This window comes from Dasypus novemcinctus, chromosome 18, assembly GCF_030445035.2.
Source record: "Dasypus novemcinctus isolate mDasNov1 chromosome 18, mDasNov1.1.hap2, whole genome shotgun sequence".
Lineage (NCBI taxonomy): Eukaryota > Metazoa > Chordata > Mammalia > Cingulata > Dasypodidae > Dasypus > Dasypus novemcinctus.
The window spans coordinates 54,902,025-54,918,094 of NC_080690.1; the positions used below are offsets into that span (position 1 = coordinate 54,902,025).

Genomic DNA, 16,070 nt, shown 5'->3' on the forward strand with positions numbered 1-16,070 from the left:
TAATTAGGACCATACCCTCAAGAGGGCACCTAAATGAGGTCCAGAAACAGCAGTCGTGTATTTCAAGGCAAACTTTATATTTAGAGTATGAAGCTGGGCACACACCAGATCAGCTGAGTTTGGACAGAACCTGCAGTGCATCTGCCCGCCCTAGGTGGGCCAGGTGAGCACCCAGTTGGCCCAGAGAGGCAGTGGGCTCCCTTGCCACCACCATCTCCAGCAGGGCCAGAAGTGGTGAGCGGCTGGGCCGCAGGGAGTAGGCAAACGTGGACCAGGTGGCAGGCATCCCGTATCGTGCAGCCAGGTGCCGAGTGGTGCCACAGGCCATGCCCCCACCAGGCCCAGGTTCAGGATCCAGCAGCATGATCAGCTCCTCCAGCACCTCCAGCTCATCCAAAAGGCGAGACAAGGGCTGCGAAGCCAGGGTCGAAGGGAGGATTGGCAGCTCTAGGAGACAGGAGGAGTAAAGGGGAGGGAGCTTCCAGTTCACCTCCTCTGGCCCCAGTCCCGTCCCTGACTCACCTGTGCACTGGAGTGGAAGCAGAGAGACCTTACATGCCTCGCCTGCTTCCAGTACCTTTAGGGTGACCAGGGAGGACGAGTGCAAGGGAAAGGGGTTGTGAGGACCACTGCAAGCCAAGCGGGGACAGGGAAAGGAGTCAGATTTCTGTTGGCGGCAGTGGCGCAGCATTCTCAGGGTGAACAGGAGGATCAGTGAGGACACCAGTAGGACCAGCACCACGGGGAGAGCCAAATCCTGTAAGACCTGCAGAGAGGTGTCTGCGGGGATGTTTCTGTGGTCAGAAGTCCACAAAGAAGTCGTCGGTGAGCTGGGCTCCTGAGAGCTAGGGACGCTGTCCTTTCTAGATGTCGGGCAGCAGGCCTTCTTGGGAGGGACCGATCTCTGGGAAGGGAGTATGGAGTAAGGCAGGGGCCATGCCCCATTCACACCTTGTCAGCCCAAACTTCTCATTCTTATCCCTCGAAGGGGCCACATCCCCGCCTATAATCCCATGGATCGCCTCTGAGTCCTGGAATCAAACTCGCCATCTCCCCAAGCTCTAGCCTCCTTCCGTGTTCCCTGCCCATCTCAGGAAGCCACGCCCCCACCAGGTGCTTCGGAACCGACCAGCACCTTTATGCAGCTAGATGCGGAGCGGCGGCCGCCCTCCGCCAAAGTGGAGACTGTGGCCCCGCCGCCGCAGGGGCTGCACAGATCCGCGCCGTTGGGGTTGCATTGTCCAGGAGCGCACTTCTTGAACGGGTGTTGTAGCTGATCGCCGAGGTCACTGAGTCCGCAATTTTCCCTAAACTCGTAGTCTGTGGGCTAAGGGAGCTCTAGTGCCACAGCCAAGCCCGCCCCCTTCCCAAGCGCCCTGTGACGCAGGCGCCGCCCCTTCAATCCCCACGCAAGCCCTGCATTTCTCAAGCAGGCCACGCCTTTTAATTACTTCCCGCTTCTGTGTCAAGCTCCGCCCACAACCGGATCATCTACATAAAGCCCGCCCCTCCCATTAGGCCCCAGTACCGCCTTACAGGCCCTGCCTCCTCCGTTGTTGCTCTCGGAACCCACATAGGTCCATACTCTTGTCCCCCTAACTCTAAGCCTTGCCCCCTCCCCCCACCAGCTCCACCCGGAAATATGCACATGCCCAGTCGCTGCACCTCACCTGGACGGCGGGGTGGTCCGAAGCGCTGCAGGCAACTGCTGCAGCGCTTGTTGTCTGGGTTCCAGTATTCAAGGCGGCCGCAATACTGGGAGGCCTCTGGCGGCAGTGCCTGGGCCAGTAGTGCAGCCGTCAGGAGGATATGTCGCGGCCCCATCGGGGCCGGGCCTCAGCCTGAGGTGCCTGGACCACAGTACTTCCGAACGTGGCGCCTCTGCCGCACTTTCCAGTAAACCCAGGTGGAGGAAGGAAGCAGTGGTTGTGGGGACCTGGGACCCACCCCCCGGCCCACTCGGAAGCTGAGAATCTGCACTGCCCCCACCCCCTCCCAATCCCAGCTCCCGGACCATCAGAAGAGAGGCCCACAAGCCCTTGAGGTGTCTAAGTGTGAGGAGGACTCTGGATCCAGATTGTGTAGCCAGACTGTCCCACTCCAGCATATCCTCAGCTTCCCTGCCCTCCCTTTTTCTATTCGTAAAATGGGGTAACAACAGTATCTGAAGGGAAGCATTAGATGGGAGCCTGGCATACAATAAACCCAGCTTAAATGTTAGGTCTTCCCAACTCCCATTTCAGGAGGCGGGGCATCCGAGAACCTAGCCCTCCCTCCTGAAGACGCCCACCCACCCCACCTAGTCTCTAGCCCTCATCTCCTCTGGGCTGCCTCTGGGCTGGGAATCCTCACACCCATCACAACCAGTGTCTCTTCTTTGAACAGCCTCAGATAGAGACATGGAGGTTTCCAGCAGAAAGGTGTCCCAACCCCACCAGTCCCATTCAGGGGCCTCTAGGGCCTGGGCCCTGAGCCCATTGCTCCCCACCTGTTGTGCGAAGTTCCTCAGCTGAGGTTGTGGCCAGAGTCCCAGCTCACTTCCCCTTTTCGTCAGGAGAAGTGGGCGTGGAAGGAAACTCTAGCCTATAGACATCTTATACTAACCACAAAAACTTCTCAACCCTCGAACAAATATGGAAATTTATTAGAGAAGAAGCTGTAAGGGACAGTCTCTGTGTCCAATGGAGTCCACTATGGAATCTCAAAGCCTGGAGAAGATGGAGATGGGGAGGGAGGGGAGTTTTGAGGAGGGTTTGGGGCCAGAAATGCCTGTGCCTGTCATGGATGGAGGGCAAGGGGACCAGGATCTCAGAAGCGGCCATGCCTGTGGTCTGGGGAACGCCGTCGGTTCCTTTCTCGGGGACGGTGGCCAGTATGGGACCTCGGGGGCGACCTGAGGACAGAAGTGGAGAGCAGATGGTTAAGAGTCCCTAGCCTGTCTCCTGGTTCTGTGATGGGGCAGAGAGGTGTTGAGGTAACTGGGGTTACAGGGATGGTCTAAGGGCAGGAACTCAGGGGCTGAGTGTAGGGCGGGGAGATTCAGGTTGGACTTGGGGTGGGAGTTCAGACTGGTCTGGGGATCAGGACTGGTCTTAGGCTATATAGGTCTGGAGATACTGTTACTGGAGCGTAGGATCAGTTGCACTGGAGCAGGGTAGTCCTGAGATACCTGCGTCGGGGTCCCCGCCCATAGAGCTGCCGCCTGAGGTTCCGGGAGATGGGCCGCAGGTGCATGAAATTGCAGAAGCCACCACGGGTACACTCCCTGGGTAGAGGACAGATGGAGCAGGCCATTGTCACTGGCAGCCCTTGCCACCCCCCAACCCAACACACAGAGTCAGGAATCAGGGACTCTAGGTGCCCATCCCACCCCTGCACCACCATACCCCATCTCGTACTGCCGGCAGCATGACTCCCGGAAGTCAGTGACAGGTGACAACTCGGCATGCACAGCCTGCCCATTGAACCAGCGGTTATTGAGTTCGGCCACTGCCCGCTCTGCATCCTCCTCACGCCGGAACTGAGGGAAAAGTGGATCAGTGTGGGCAATCCAACTCAGAGATCTTCAGGGAACTAGTTAACAGTTCGAGGGCACAGCAGGATTTACGGGTGGACATCAAGCTATGAGGCTTCAGTGGTGACCACTGTGCAATGAAATGCCACGATCTCCGGGCTTGAATGGGGGTGAGCAGGCACCTTGACATAGACGTTGCCTACGAGGTGGTCCCCGAGGTTGTCACACACGTTCATCTCTTCAATCTCCCCATACTTCTCCTGCAGTTCAGTGAACACCTCCTAGGGAAGATGAGGAAGAACTCAGCTGAGCTCCTAACTCACAGGACATCCAACCCACCCTTGCCAACCCTCACCTCAAAGAAGTTATCATAGTGCTCCTGCACCTCCACGTCGCTCACGTGACCTGGAGGAGGGGGGCAGGGTGGGGTCAGGGGATGGCCTCCTGGGGATTTTCTGCCCTGCCCCCAAGCCCAGACCCTCACTCACAGTGTGATCCATCTGCAGTTTGGGCCGTGTTCTGTGGGTTCCGGTACAGGTTAAGCAGCACTATGGTCTGAACAGAAATTAAAAGGGGCAGGGCCTGAGCTCAGAGGGCGGGGCCGCATGTGAAAGGGGTGGGGTATGAAGGCTGGGGGTGGGGCCTCGCACCTGGGGCGGGGCCTAAACCCCATGAGTTTACTAGTGTGGCTTGGTCCTAAGGAAACCAGAAAAGGGGAACCTAGCAGTGGCCGACAGCCCGGAGATACAGGCTGTATTGCGGGGGCGTGGCTACCCCTCCACGGAGGAGGAGCCTGCTGAGATCCGGCAGAAAAAAAGCGGGCCAGTAGGGTGGGGCTTAGAAACACGGAAAAGGCGGGACCTCGCGATGACGGGCAGCAGAAGGGGCAGAGCAAGGAGGCGTTAAACCCCCTGGCTCCGCGCCGGGCCTCACCTGGCTGAAAGTCGGTTTGTTGTGAAGCCGGGAGCACCGGTCCCCGTGCCGGCAGGCCCCGATCTTAAAGTAAAAAGAGCAGTTAACCCTGGAAGAGGTGCAAAGACAGAGGTGAACCGAGGGCCGGGAGGTCGGACACCCCAGAAGCACCGTCCCAAGCCACCTAGCCACAGGGACCCAAGTACCCCGGCCCCGGCCCCCCGAGGGGGCCACTCCCCGCTCCCATTCTCACTTGTCCTTCTCAGTCCCGAATATCGAAGCTAAATATTCAGCCATTTTTATCCGAACCCTCCAACTCTAGCTGCGCTGACGTCACTTCCGCTCCCTAGGAGCGTTGGGAAGTGTAGTTCTTCGCTGCCTCCGAGCCCGCCTCGCGCGCTCGGAAACTCCTTAGCGCCCTGGTTGTATGCGGCCCTCGTCCTCCGGACAGAACCGCTGAGAACAACCCTGAAGGCGCATGCGTGCAACAGTGACTCACCAGAAGAGACTACAAGCTCCAGAGACACTTGCGGCATCTTGCGCAAACGGCGATAATCGAAACTAGCAAGAGCATCCAAGCCGAAGAAAGTAGGCTCCGCTGGTGAGTTGGGGGTCATTTCGCGTACCCCAATAAACATAAAGAACTTCTCAACCCAGCCAGCCCGCGGTGGGAGCGAGGGTACCCTTCTTTCAGCAAAGCCACCTCCACGTTTGTCTTTGTTAGGGGTGTGGTCACTCGCGATCGCGATCCTCGAACCTGTCACTTAGGGATCAAGGCTTGGGTCTTGCCCTGCAGACCCTTGGGACGATAGTCGCTCCAGCGCAACTATGAACTTGGAGCGAGTGTCCAACGAGGAGAAGTTAAACCTGTGCCGGAAATACTACTTGGGTAAGGGCCTGTTGCCTTAGGGTCCCGGGAGAAGAGAGGGCTGCGCGGCTGGACAAGTACGTCTGAGTGAGAAGGGCCTTGGGGGCCTGGATTCGTGGGTCTAAGAGATGAAGTGGGTAGGGACGCGGACTCCTGGTTCTGAGGGAAGGGAAGGTTTGGACCCTGAGGTAAGAAGAGGTTGGGGCCTCAATTTCTGGGTCCCGAGAGAAGAGGGCGCTGAGGCGGGTGTCAGGACTCCTGGTTCTGAGGGAAAAGGGCGTTGGGGAACTACGTCCCTGGAGGAGGAGTCTGAGGGAGTAAACTCTTGGGACATGGGGTAGGAAGGAGTCTGGGGGATTGGACTCCTGGGACCCATGGAGGAGGATGCTGGGATATGAACTCCTGGGTCTGAAAAAGAGGCGGCTAGATCCCAGAAAGGAATGGGGATTTCTGAGGCCCTGAAAGCAGAGATTTCCCCTTTGAACTTGGATGTGGGAAAGGACCTTCCAACTAGGTCTCCCCAGAACCTGCAGAGCCTGGTGAATGATAAGGAAGGTCCTTGTTGCCTTATGCCCCAGAGTGTCTTTTTCTCCCTAGGTGGGTTTGCGTTCCTGCCTTTCCTCTGGCTGGTCAACATCTTCTGGTTCTTCCGGGAGGCCTTCCTTGCCCCAGCCTACACAGAGCAGAGTCAAATTAAGGGCTGTGAGTCCAGGGCACAGAAGAAGAGAGGGCATTGGATGGCAAAAGGGGAGGGGGAAAGCTGGAGCCTTGGTGGGAGGGTGCGGTGGAAGCTCCAGATCCTGGGGCTTTGTCAGAGAGAAGAGAGGGTAGGAGCTGGCTGGGAGGAGCCCAGAGAGCAGTTGGATGTAACCTCCCCACCACTGTTCCCCTGACAGATGTTTGGCGCTCAGCTGTGGGCTTCCTCTTCTGGGTGATTGCACTCACCACCTGGATCACCATCTTCCAGATCTACCGACCCCGTTGGGGTGCCCTTGGGGATTACCTCTCCTTTACCATTCCCCTGGGCACTCCCTGACACCTTTTCCTACACAGGTCTGGCAACTTGCTCATTCTTCCAGGATGGGCGCTTCTGCTCTAAGCTCACTCTTGAGTCCCCTAAGACTTGTTCCCATCTCCCATGTTCTCTGCTGATATCCCCCAATAAAGGACCCTAATTCTCCATATTGAATTCCTGGGATCTTTTGGAGGTAGAAGCATAATATGATTATTAACATTTATTGAGTGCATACTTTGTGTGGGATAGTGCTTCATACACATGCTTTTTTTTTCACTGTATACTACTCACAATTCTCTGAAATAGAAACTTTCCACTCAGGAACCCTATTTTACAGGTGAAGAATCAAGAAAGCAGTAGTGCTTCCATTTCTAGGGGCTGTTATCCTGTACTGGTAATGTGTGAATTTGGAAGCATGACTTTCCCACCCTGGGCTTCAGTAGTTCCATCAGAAGTGTGGATCACAATGCTACTATGTAGGATTGATCTGGGCCAAGACTTACTATGTGGTCATCAGAAGTTTTCCATTATCTGAAGGAGGTGTTACCAGCAGCAATAGAAATATTCAAGAACTTTCTCAGAAAAGGTCTCCTTGAAATTTAAAACTGTTTAATTTAAATAAAATCTAAATTCTTTTTTATTTGAAATTATTTGTTAAAATTTCAATCCCCACCTTAGCACTCTATAGCAGTTTGATATAGTTATGAATTCCAAAAATAGATGTTGGATTATGTTTGTAAACTGGCCTATACCTTTGATTGGCCCATGTCACATTGGAGTTTGATGCTGGAGTCTTGAGCTGGAGCCCTAGGAAGTAAACACACAGAGGAGCATGGTTGTGAGGAAAGAGAAGCAAGTACTGGGAAGAGAGGAACCCTGAGCCTGGAAAGAAGCAAGACCTGGAAAGAGAGGAACCCAGGAAGCCTGAACCCTGGCAGACGTTAGCAGCCATCTTGCTCCAACATGTGGAAATAGACTTTGGTGAGAGAAGTAACCTATGCTTTATGGCCCAGTATCTGTAAGGTCCTATCCCAAATGCATACCCTTTATAAAAGCCAACAGGTTTCTGGCACCCCTTTGGCTGATTAATACATACTCCCAGTGTCCTTTTGGGGACATTGTTTCTTTCTCCAATCACATTTCACTTAAACTGTTTTACTTATTTGTTTATTGTCTATCTTTCATCCTCTAAAAGATAAGCCCCCTTAGGGCAGGGTTTTTGTCTTTTTTTCCCTGTGGTGTACCCAGTGCCTAGAAGAGTGCCTGGCACACAGTAGGCTCTTACTATTTGTTAACTGGATGAGGTGGTGCCTGAAGAAAGATTAACAGGTAGTTACTGCACAGCTAATGCTCAGTAAGATGTTTGGTTCTGAAACCCAGCCCTAACTCCAGACTAGTCTTCCTCTTAGGGACAGGAGGGATTCCCACAGTTAATAGGGGGCTTGGGAGCCCTCAAAGTTTCTAGCACTACAAGTCCCAAGAGGCTTCGCGATGCCCGATCCTACGTCTCCCACCGTGCCCCGCGCGGCGCAGGCGTTTTTGCTCAGTCTGAATCTCGGGAGCTAGAACCACACCTCCCAGGAAGTGCCCGGGCTGTCGTTGGTTTGTTTCCGGAAACGGGGCCGCAGGAAGGTGGGACTTAGGGCTGGGATTTGACGTCACAACTGTTAATTGGTCAGAGTACGAAATCGATGGGTGCACTGACAAATAGGAACAAGGGCTGCCGAAGGGTCCCGCCCACAGAAGGGAAAGTAGGGAGGTTGCTGCAGGCGCGGTGGTCGCCGCCCGACGCTTTTCTGGGCGGAGGGTTGTCCGCAAACGAAGCTTACCTTTGACCTTTCCCGCCGGCCTCCGTCCTTGACTCGTGACCCTAGGCTCATCTGACCTAGGGAGCCAGACCCCGGACCCAAACCATGTTCCCGGTGAAGGTGAAAGTGGAGAAATCAGGTGAGGAGCCCGAGTTCTGGGGGCCTGTAGGAAAGAACCGGACTAATCAAGGTCTGGAAGTTCCGACAGATTTGATCGCGATAGTGCGACCTACGCGACTTATCCCCGCAGCCCCTCTGACTGTCCCGGTACCCGGCAAAGAGCGATTCCTGTCACCTTCATACTCTCCTGATCTGTGCTCATAGCAGCTTTGAGATTGAATGGTGGTGGCTCTGGCTGTGTGGTGCGGTAAGACACGGGGACCCCGAGACGTGACTCTGAGAAGGGCCCCTTTCTTGTCTCTGCCTCAGTATCCCCATATCCAGCAGTTGTCAGGAGTCAGGCATTGTGCCGTGCGTCTGAAGTACAGGGAAGCTTTTAATCCTCAAATCACTATATCGCAGTAATCCTAGGAAGTAGGAAGTGTGGCAGATGGGGAAACTGAGGCTCAGAGAGGAGAAGTCATTTTGGGTTGGGGCAGAGTTCAATGGAACCCAGGATGGTGGTGGTAAGGGCAGTGGGAGGGGAATGGAATCCATACAACAAACTTGTAAGATGTTAGAAGGAATGAGTGTTATCTAAAAAAAAAACAACAAACAAAAAACAGGAGAAGACAAGGAGAACAGGAATGGGGCAGGATGAGGGAAAGAGCCATGAGGATATGCTGCAGGACAGCAAGTCAGTCAAAGGAAATAGCTGAAAAGAGTCTAAGGTGGGAAACGGACTTTGGCCCAGTGGTTAGGGCATCCGTCTACCACATGGGAGGTCCGCGGTTCAAGCCCCGGGCCTCCTTGACCCGTGTGGAGCTGGCCCATGCGCAGTGCTGATGCGCGCAAGGAGTGCCCTGCTACACAGGGGTGTCCCCCGCGTAGGGGAGCCCCACGCGCAAGGAGTGCACCCATAAGGAGAGCCGCCCAGCGCGAAGGAGGGAGCAGCCTGCCCAGGAATGGCGCCGCCCACACTTCCCGTGCCGCTGACGACAACAGAAGCGGACAAAGAAACAAGACGCAGCAAAAAGACACAGACAACCGGGGGAGGGGAGGGGAATTAAAGAAATAAAAATAAATCTTTAAAAAAAAAAAAAAAAAAAAGAGTCTAAGGTGGGAGCCTGGTCTGGCATGTTAAGGGAACAGGGAGGCCAGTGTGGCTGGAGCAGAGTGGGTGAGGGAGACTGTGGGAGGAGATGAGAGCAAAGAAGTGATGGGAGAAGGGTCAGATCCTGTGGGGCCTTATGGGCCCCGGTGAGGACTTTGGCTTTTGTTCTGAGGGAAATCAGGAGCCAAAGGAAGGGTTTTGAACAGTGGAGTGAGTTAATAAAGATGCCTCCCCCACTCGCAAGGTCAGAAAAATATGATTGGAAAAGTGACGGGGGCCTGACCACAAATGGAGTGGAATGGGAGGAAGGCACAGTCAGGCAGGCGGGTGAATATCAGGCCCAGGAGCTCAAATTCTGTCCTCCAGGCACTGGGGTGCCACAGAGGTTTCTAAGCAGGGAAAGATCAGGGTCAGGTTTGATTTTAGGAAGATTCCCCTGGCCACCTTGTGGAAGTAGATAAGAAGGGGAGACCTCCTAGAGGGAGGACAGGGCAGGTCTAGGGTGGGTGAGGTAGGGATGGTGTAGGTAGAAGAGACACTCAGAAGGCAAGTGGACAGATCATGGGGCCTTTGGTTGCCCCCAAGGGGCTAGGGTGGGGGAGGGAGAGAGATGTTCAGGACAAGGCTCAGGGGTGGACTAGGGGGGACAGTGGAACCACCCCTGAGATGGGGACCCAGGAAGAGGGGATGAGAGGGACCTCAGGGATGTCCAGGGGAAGGGGTCTGGGAGGCTGTGGGATCCCCAGATCTGGGGTTCAGGAGAGAAGCTGGGGGCAGGGATGTGGCCATTATCCATCTCCCTTGGCTCCTGCCCAAGGCTCTTTGCTCCAATTTCAGTTGCCCTCAGTCTCCCATCCCTCCTCATCTCTCCTCTGAGTGATGTTGGGATTCATATGTGTCCCCTGGTCTAGCAAGGCGTCACCAAGTATCCCTCCAGGCTCTGAGCACTAGAGCCAGAGCTCCTACCAGTTTGAACAGGAGAGTGAACACCCAACAAGGGTGAGAGGAGAATATCCCTACCATCATCCTCCTTAAGTTCTGTGACAAGGAGAAGTAAACACACAGGCTGACAGAGCTAGGCAAGGCCGTAACTGAGTGAAGTAGGCCAGGTGGGACCTGTGGCATGCAGGACAATGGGTCAGAGTGCCTTGTTTCCTGGAAAAAGCCAAAAATAGGTATTTTAGATGAAACCTCCCAATCTTTAAATGTTGGCTGATTCAGATTTAATTCAGATTGAAAGTCATATCACTGCCTTCCCCATACAAAGCAAACCAAACTGGGAGGCCAGATTCCCAGCGTGAGCTCTTGCTTTATAAATCCAGCTCTGGGGCCAGGGGTCTTGGGTTGAAATGCCTAGTTCTGCTGTTTCCTAGCTGTGTGACTTTGGCAAATGCCCTAACATCCCTATGCCTCAGTTTCCTCACCTATAAAATGGGAATAAAAATCCTATCTCCCAATAAAAGAAAAAAACAACAACAACAAATCTTATCTCCCTACCAGTGTTATTGTGAGGATTCAGTGGGTTTATATGTGTGATGTGTGTGGAATTGTATAAGGTAATGAGCACTCTATAGACATATTACAATTATCGCATCCTGCTGAGACTTTTTATCACCTGAGGCTTAATTTAAATCTTGCAGCAATCCTAGAAGGTAGGTATCATTTGAGACCCATTTTCAAGATGAGGAAATCGGTTGAGTGAGGTGAGGTGCTTTGCCTCAGGTCACGCAGCAAGCCACTGCACGGCCCTGGAACCCAGAGCTCTCGCTCTCTGCCTGCCACATCCCTCGCATACCTGCCCTTCCCTGGCCCAGTTGGCTGCCTGTCTGCCTCGGGCCTGAACACTGACTCCCACTGGGTACCTTCTTCCCCCAGAGTTGGAGATGGCCAAGGCCCGGAACCAACTGGATGCTGTTCTGCAGTGTCTGCTGGAGAAGAGCCACATGGACAGGTTGGGACCTGGCATGCATGGACAGGTTGGGACCTGGCATGTTGGGCCTTCTGATCCAGGGTGGGACCCCCGAGCTGGCTGGGTGGGCAGGTACCCAAGGGGGAGACCACTCAGTGCCTCCCCGCCCTGGGCCCTGGGGACCCTGGGCCAGCAGTTCTTTTTCACTAGCAGGGAGCGTCTGGATGAGGAAGCTGGGAAGACCCCCTCAGATACCCACAATAAGTAAGTATTTGTTTTTTATGGGATCATCTGGATCTGAGAGTTGGAGAACTTCTTCCCCCATCCCAGCCCTGAGCACTGTGCTCTGTGCTTCTCCCATCCCAGCCCTGAGCACTCTCCCTGTCTAAAGGCCCTGTGGCAGAAAGAAGCTTAGCTGCTCTGCCTTCGTGGCTGGCATCAGGAGCCCGAGGGACATGAGTGGGACACAAGGCCCAAGGGGTCACTGGGGCTTCTGTGAGCATCTCAAGCTTGATTCTAGTATCCCCAGGGAGCCCCCTTGGGGGTTTTGAGTAGGTGTTTGTTCGAGGTGGGGTCAGCCTACTAACACTGTCTCTCCCCACAGGGACTGCTCCATGGTGGCCACTGGCAAACGGTAAGGTGATGGGGCAGGCAGCTAGCCACTGAGGGGTTCCCAGGCCCAGCCCAGATCCTGACGTTCCTCTTCCCCACACAGGCCATCCGCCCGCTTCCCCCACCAGCGGCGGAAGAAGAGGAGGGAGATGGATGATGGGCTGGCGGAGGGAGGGCCACAGCGATCCAGTGAGTGGGCATGAGTGGGTGGCTGAGAGGACAGCAGGGGGCCGGGGGTTACAGGCAATGTTCATGCACCTCCCCGCTCCCCACTGCCCCAGACACGTATGTGATCAAGCTGTTTGACCGGAGCGTGGACTTGGCCCAGTTCAGTGAGAATACACCACTCTACCCGATCTGCCGGGCTTGGATGCGCAACAGCCCCTCAGTACGTGAGCGGGAACGCTCACCCAGCTCACCACTCCCCCCGCTGCCTGAGGATGAGGAGGTAGGATGGGTGGTGGGTCCCAGCTCCAAGGCCAAGGCCGCAGGGCAGTGGGGGGGATGGGCCCAGGTCCCTGTGGCCCTTGTGGGAGTCACAGAAGCCCAGGCTGGAGGTGTGGATAGAGGTCCCTAGGGCCGACTGATGTGCCCACCTGGCCTGGGGGGAAGGGAACAGGGTTCCCTGGAAACCTTCAAAATGGGCTGAGGGCTGGATAGGGGTCCTCAGGGAAAAGAGGTGGGGGGCAGATGGGAACCCCTGGGCAGGGCAGGGTAGGTCCAGGGTCCCTGAGTTAATTGGCCTGAGGGGGTGGAGAGGGTTCTCCTGGGCAGAAAGGACTCCCTGATGGGGCTAGAAAGGGATCCCTGGGGTAGAGACATGGCCACCTGGCCTAGGGAGTGGTAGGAGGTCTCCAGACCTCACCAGCAGTGAGCCCCTGGACAGGGTTCCCTGAGGTTTGCAGGGCTAGACAGGGGCCCCTGGGGCTGGCAGACCTGACCCACAGGCTGGATAGGGCCCCTACCCTTCAGACATGACTCCTTTTAAGTGAGGGTCCCTTAGCAAGATCCTCATGTCTCTTGCCACTGCTGGGGTGGCATGTGTACCGTGGCTATATTCTCTGACTCTTGGGCTGTTTCCCCAGGGATCAGAGGTCACCAACAGCAAGTGTCGTGATGTGTACAAGCTGCCTCCACCCACAGCCCCTGGGCCACCAGGAGACACCTCCAGATCCCGCATTCCATCCCCACTGCAGCCTGAGACCCAGGGTACCCCCGATGATGAGGTGGGTATGCAAGGCTGGCCTGGGGCTAAGTGGGCACACATTATTGGCCTTGGGGCACAGCCACCTAGCCATAGCCTCTGTCTGTGCAGCCCTCTGAGCCTGAGCCCTCACCCTCCACACTCATCTACCGCAACATGCAGCGCTGGAAACGTATCCGCCAGAGGTGAGTGCCTCTGACCTGCCTGTCCCCCTATGGCCTCTGCCCCAATTGCTGAGCCCTCCCTCTGTCCCCCGACCCTACCCCAGGTGGAAGGAAGCCTCTCATCGGAACCAGCTCCGCTACTCAGAAAGCATGAAGATCCTGCGGGAGATGTATGAGCGACAGTGATGTTCCCCTGGCTCCCCACCCCAATAAATCTCTCCCTCCTCCACACCAGCCTCCACTTGCTCTGGCCGGTCCCTCCCCACCCAGGCACAGGCAGCAGGCACAGCTCCAGCACATTTATTGGGGGAGTGGGCCTAGGTAGGAGTGAGGAGTATGGGGGACAGGGAGTTGGAGGAGGGAAAGAGGTGGGGAATGAAGGAGTGTCTGCTTGGTGGGGTGATGGAGGATAAAGGAAGAGGGGGGAGGGTGGAAGGTGCATTGCTGGATTATTTGGCTGGGGCCTGGGGGTCAAGACAAAGGGCCTAGGGGGTCCGCTTAGAGTTAGGGAAGGGGTCTAGGATATCTGCTGAGTCTGCGGAGATTGGGAGATGTCTGTACAGTTTGAGGGTGGGGATCCCATTTGACCTGGGATAAGCAGGCTCTGTCCAAGGTGGAGTTCAAAAGTTGGGGTGGCTAGCTGGTATTTCAAGCCAGAAGATGGGCTTGGGCACAGTGGAGTGTCTGGTTGGAGTGAGGGGAAGGATCCAGAATTTGGCGAACCAGGTCTGGTTGGTCTGGACTGGGAGGTCTGTGCAGAGTCTGAGACAGTTGGGGATAGGGTGGGAGCAATTCCGACTAATCTGGGGTAGGAGCAGGGCTGTCTACACATAATCTCGAGTCAGAGGGAGAAGGGATTTGAAGTAGGGGTGTATAGGTGTCTTCGTAGAGTAAGAAGAGAATAGGGGAAGGAGTTTTGAGAGGTGATATCTCCCAAGAATGTTGGTGGGGAGAGGTCTGGAGGTTGGAGAGTGGCGGTATGGGGTCTGAAGGCGAGGGCGGATTTGGGGGCGGGGGCTGAAAGTTGGAGGGGGTGTTGGTGAAAGGGTCTAGGACCCGGTATAAAGGTCTAGGGTAGCTAGATCGAGATGGGGTGGGGTCCCAGATGGGATCTGTGGTCTGGCTGGGCGGAGTCAGGTCGGCTTTAAAAGAGCCTGGGGCGGCTCCCGGGGTTCAGGAGTGCCGGGACCCCTACTTGGCGGCAACTGGCGGCGGCGGCGAGGCCTGGGCCGGCGCGGGAGCGGCCTGGATGGAGAGGACGCCTTCGGGAGACAGTGCGGACGTCACGGCGGCCGGGTCCACCCCTGGCGGCAAGCGGTAGCGGCGGTGGAACTCGCGCGCGACGTAGCCGTGTTCATCCTGGGGGCGGGGAGAGGCTTGAGCCGCCCCGCCCCACCCCTCCCCGGGGCTTTGAGAGTGCGTCCTGGCCCCGCCCCCAGCGAGCTCACCGGGCGTTCCTCATGTCGCGCATGCACCTCCACGTGCTCGCCCACCACCTTGACCTCGATTTCCTCCGGCGAGAAGTGCTTCACGTCCAGCAGCACCGAGAAATGGCCTGGGTCCCTCGGCACCTGCGCACAACCGGCGCGGGGCGGGGCTGTCATCGGGCGGGGCGGGGCTCGAGGGACCCCGCAAGGCCCCGCCCCCGTGGGCCTCGGTGCTACCTCGCCCAGCTCCTCTGACCCCAGCCTCCGCAACTGTGGACTCCCCCCTAGCGGGGTGACCGAGTAGGGTTCCCCCTCCCCGTCATCGTTGGGATCCATTTCTCACCCAGGGTAACGTGGCTTCCTTCCCCTCCAAGGTCAGGGACCTCCACCCTCACAGGATACAGAGGCCTGCCTCCTCCCCCTGTGTCACTGACCCCATAGTCAACGCGGTCCCCTGGGCACCGACTCCCCAGCCCCGTACTTCTCAAAGTCACCGGGGCCCTTCACCCGCCCACGCCAGAAATCACCAAGATGCCTCTTCCCCCAGTCTCCAGGCTCCAGTCACGGGGCCCGTTCCACCCTCAGCAGTTACTGGTACTCTTCCCCAACTTCTCAGAGTGGCCAGGCCCCTCGACCCAGGTCACAGGACCCCCTCTACCCTTTCAGGAGACACTGGGGGCACCACACCCCATCTCCAATCTCTCCTTCCCCCACCGAATTCCAAAACATCCCACCTCTCGGGAGTCACTGGGCTCCGCCCTTCCCATCTTCCGTGGTTCACTAGCCCTCGTCAGAGCCTCCACGACTCCCTTCGCCGTGAACGCCCCCACTCGACCAGTGCTGAGCCTTTCCAGCCCCCCAGAGCGACCGAGACCCACCCCTTCAGTAACCTGGTGCCTCACTCCCTTCTGAAGCCTGGATTCCACCCTCGGGGGCTCCAGAAGCCCCTCTGAGGGGCCGAGATTCTCCGCCCCACCCACGTCACCCAGCATTCCCCCAGCCCCCCTCGCTGACCGGCGCCCCTGGCCTTCGGAGAGACCGGGTGGCTGCCCCTCCCCCAGGCCTGGCACCTGGGCGGCGGGCAGCGCCACGCTGGGTGCGCGTAGGTAGTAGGGGGCGAGCGCCGCGGGGCAGAGCGCAGCCAGCTCGGCCTCGAGCAGCCCCTCTCCGAAGCGCTGGTCAAAGAGGCGCCCGGGCGCTGAAAGCCCGGGAAGCGGGGCCGAGGCTCGCCGCAGCCAGGTCGGCTGCACAGGCACCGGGATCTCCATCCTGCTCCCCCGCCGCCCTGGGCGCCGCCGCAGTGCCCCTGCGTACGCGGCAGCCGCCTTATAGCACTCTCCGAGCCCGCCCCTCGGCCGGACGCCCAGGGACACCGGGATCGCGGCCAGCCCCGGCCATTAATAGCGCCTTATTTAGAAACCCCC

At 57.0% G+C, this 16,070-nt stretch overlaps 5 protein-coding genes and 1 long non-coding RNA gene across 15 annotated transcripts; 2 read left to right on the plus strand and 4 right to left on the minus strand.

Annotated features, from left to right (window-relative positions):
- Positions 1–56: 56 nt before the first annotated feature.
- IGFLR1 (IGF like family receptor 1) lies at positions 57–2,597 on the minus strand. Of its 4 annotated transcripts, none has more exons than XM_012527025.4 (4): positions 2,489–2,597; positions 1,671–1,881; positions 1,136–1,320; positions 57–904 (listed from the first exon to the last, which is right to left on the minus strand). In XM_012527025.4, the coding sequence occupies exons 2-4, from the start codon at positions 1,822–1,824 to the stop codon at positions 110–112; spliced, it is 1,134 nt and encodes a 377-aa protein (XP_012382479.1). In that variant the 5' UTR covers positions 1,825–1,881; positions 2,489–2,597; the 3' UTR covers positions 57–109. The 4 variants fall into 4 exon arrangements, with proteins under 4 accessions (XP_012382479.1, XP_012382478.1, XP_012382480.1 ...); XM_012527024.4 differs by having other exon boundaries at positions 1,671–1,889; XM_012527026.4 differs by having other exon boundaries at positions 57–447; positions 523–904; positions 1,671–2,597.
- Positions 2,598–2,623: 26 nt separating this feature from the next.
- Positions 2,624–4,785, minus strand: U2AF1L4 (U2 small nuclear RNA auxiliary factor 1 like 4). 2 transcript variants are annotated; one of them, XM_023590653.2, is made up of 8 exons: positions 4,680–4,785; positions 4,448–4,535; positions 4,003–4,069; positions 3,870–3,919; positions 3,697–3,795; positions 3,399–3,520; positions 3,170–3,265; positions 2,624–2,893 (listed from the first exon to the last, which is right to left on the minus strand). In XM_023590653.2, the coding sequence occupies exons 1-8, from the start codon at positions 4,721–4,723 to the stop codon at positions 2,809–2,811; spliced, it is 651 nt and encodes a 216-aa protein (XP_023446421.1). In that variant the 5' UTR covers positions 4,724–4,785; the 3' UTR covers positions 2,624–2,808. The 2 variants fall into 2 exon arrangements, with proteins under 2 accessions (XP_023446421.1, XP_004464965.1); XM_004464908.5 differs by having other exon boundaries at positions 3,387–3,520; positions 4,680–4,784.
- An 89-nt stretch (positions 4,786–4,874) lies between these two features.
- Positions 4,875–6,476, plus strand: PSENEN (presenilin enhancer, gamma-secretase subunit). 2 transcript variants are annotated; one of them, XM_004464910.5, is made up of 4 exons: positions 4,875–5,027; positions 5,151–5,315; positions 5,892–5,996; positions 6,191–6,476. In XM_004464910.5, the coding sequence occupies exons 2-4, from the start codon at positions 5,255–5,257 to the stop codon at positions 6,328–6,330; spliced, it is 306 nt and encodes a 101-aa protein (XP_004464967.1). In that variant the 5' UTR covers positions 4,875–5,027; positions 5,151–5,254; the 3' UTR covers positions 6,331–6,476. The 2 variants fall into 2 exon arrangements, with proteins under 2 accessions (XP_004464967.1, XP_012383161.1); XM_012527707.4 differs by having other exon boundaries at positions 4,904–5,027; positions 5,223–5,315.
- A 324-nt stretch (positions 6,477–6,800) lies between these two features.
- Positions 6,801–11,197, minus strand: LOC131274197 (uncharacterized). Its single transcript, XR_009181392.2, has 3 exons — positions 10,351–11,197; positions 8,139–8,280; positions 6,801–7,116 (listed from the first exon to the last, which is right to left on the minus strand). It is a non-coding gene; the product is annotated as an uncharacterized lncRNA (long non-coding RNA).
- Positions 8,123–13,643, plus strand: LIN37 (lin-37 DREAM MuvB core complex component). 5 transcript variants are annotated; one of them, XM_071209229.1, is made up of 10 exons: positions 8,149–8,256; positions 8,368–8,484; positions 11,206–11,281; positions 11,450–11,503; positions 11,844–11,873; positions 11,955–12,040; positions 12,133–12,299; positions 12,937–13,077; positions 13,167–13,240; positions 13,324–13,643. In XM_071209229.1, exons 2-10 carry the CDS (start codon positions 8,457–8,459, stop codon positions 13,403–13,405), a joined length of 738 nt encoding a protein of 245 aa, XP_071065330.1. In that variant the 5' UTR covers positions 8,149–8,256; positions 8,368–8,456; the 3' UTR covers positions 13,406–13,643. The 5 variants fall into 5 exon arrangements, with proteins under 5 accessions (XP_023446419.1, XP_004464963.1, XP_071065330.1 ...); XM_071209230.1 differs by having other exon boundaries at positions 11,453–11,503; XM_023590651.3 differs by lacking the exon at positions 8,368–8,484 and having other exon boundaries at positions 8,123–8,256.
- Positions 13,504–15,914, minus strand: HSPB6 (heat shock protein family B (small) member 6). Its single transcript, XM_004464907.5, has 3 exons — positions 15,717–15,914; positions 14,668–14,790; positions 13,504–14,578 (listed from the first exon to the last, which is right to left on the minus strand). The coding sequence occupies exons 1-3, from the start codon at positions 15,912–15,914 to the stop codon at positions 14,411–14,413; spliced, it is 489 nt and encodes a 162-aa protein (XP_004464964.1). The 3' UTR covers positions 13,504–14,410.
- Between the last annotated feature and the right edge of the window lie 156 nt (positions 15,915–16,070).

What these genes read in the sequence shown, in the direction of transcription:
- PSENEN (XM_004464910.5), top strand. Translation starts at nt 5,255, where the DNA reads ATGAACTTGGAGCGAGTGTCCAACGAGGAGAAGTTAAACCTGTGCCGG. An exon ending in GTGCCGGAAATACTACTTGG is followed by an intron (nt 5,316 to 5,891) that starts GTAAGGGCCTGT and finishes TTTTCTCCCTAG; the next exon opens with GTGGGTTTGCGTTCCTGCCT. An exon ending in GCAGAGTCAAATTAAGGGCT is followed by an intron (nt 5,997 to 6,190) that starts GTGAGTCCAGGG and finishes TTCCCCTGACAG; the next exon opens with ATGTTTGGCGCTCAGCTGTG.
- U2AF1L4 (XM_004464908.5), bottom strand. Translation starts at nt 4,723, where the DNA reads ATGGCTGAATATTTAGCTTCGATATTCGGGACTGAGAAGGACAA. An exon ending in TTCGGGACTGAGAAGGACAA is followed by an intron (nt 4,536 to 4,679) that starts GTGAGAATGGGA and finishes CACCTCTTCCAG; the next exon opens with GGTTAACTGCTCTTTTTACT. An exon ending in ACTATGATAACTTCTTTGAG is followed by an intron (nt 3,796 to 3,869) that starts GTGAGGGTTGGC and finishes CATCTTCCCTAG; the next exon opens with GAGGTGTTCACTGAACTGCA.
- IGFLR1 (XM_012527025.4), bottom strand. Translation starts at nt 1,824, where the DNA reads ATGGGGCCGCGACATATCCTCCTGACGGCTGCACTACTGGCCCAGGCA. An exon ending in CGGACCACCCCGCCGTCCAG is followed by an intron (nt 1,321 to 1,670) that starts GTGAGGTGCAGC and finishes CTTAGCCCACAG; the next exon opens with ACTACGAGTTTAGGGAAAAT. An exon ending in CCGCATCTAGCTGCATAAAG is followed by an intron (nt 905 to 1,135) that starts GTGCTGGTCGGT and finishes CTCCCTTCCCAG; the next exon opens with AGATCGGTCCCTCCCAAGAA.
- HSPB6 (XM_004464907.5), bottom strand. Translation starts at nt 15,914, where the DNA reads ATGGAGATCCCGGTGCCTGTGCAGCCGACCTGGCTGCGGCGAGCCTCG. An exon ending in TGGCGCTGCCCGCCGCCCAG is followed by an intron (nt 14,791 to 15,716) that starts GTGCCAGGCCTG and finishes GGTTGTGCGCAG; the next exon opens with GTGCCGAGGGACCCAGGCCA. An exon ending in CGCGACATGAGGAACGCCCG is followed by an intron (nt 14,579 to 14,667) that starts GTGAGCTCGCTG and finishes CCCCGCCCCCAG; the next exon opens with GATGAACACGGCTACGTCGC.
- LIN37 (XM_023590651.3), top strand. Translation starts at nt 8,223, where the DNA reads ATGTTCCCGGTGAAGGTGAAAGTGGAGAAATCAG. An exon ending in AGGGTACCCCCGATGATGAG is followed by an intron (nt 13,078 to 13,166) that starts GTGGGTATGCAA and finishes CTGTCTGTGCAG; the next exon opens with CCCTCTGAGCCTGAGCCCTC. An exon ending in TGGAAACGTATCCGCCAGAG is followed by an intron (nt 13,241 to 13,323) that starts GTGAGTGCCTCT and finishes ACCCTACCCCAG; the next exon opens with GTGGAAGGAAGCCTCTCATC.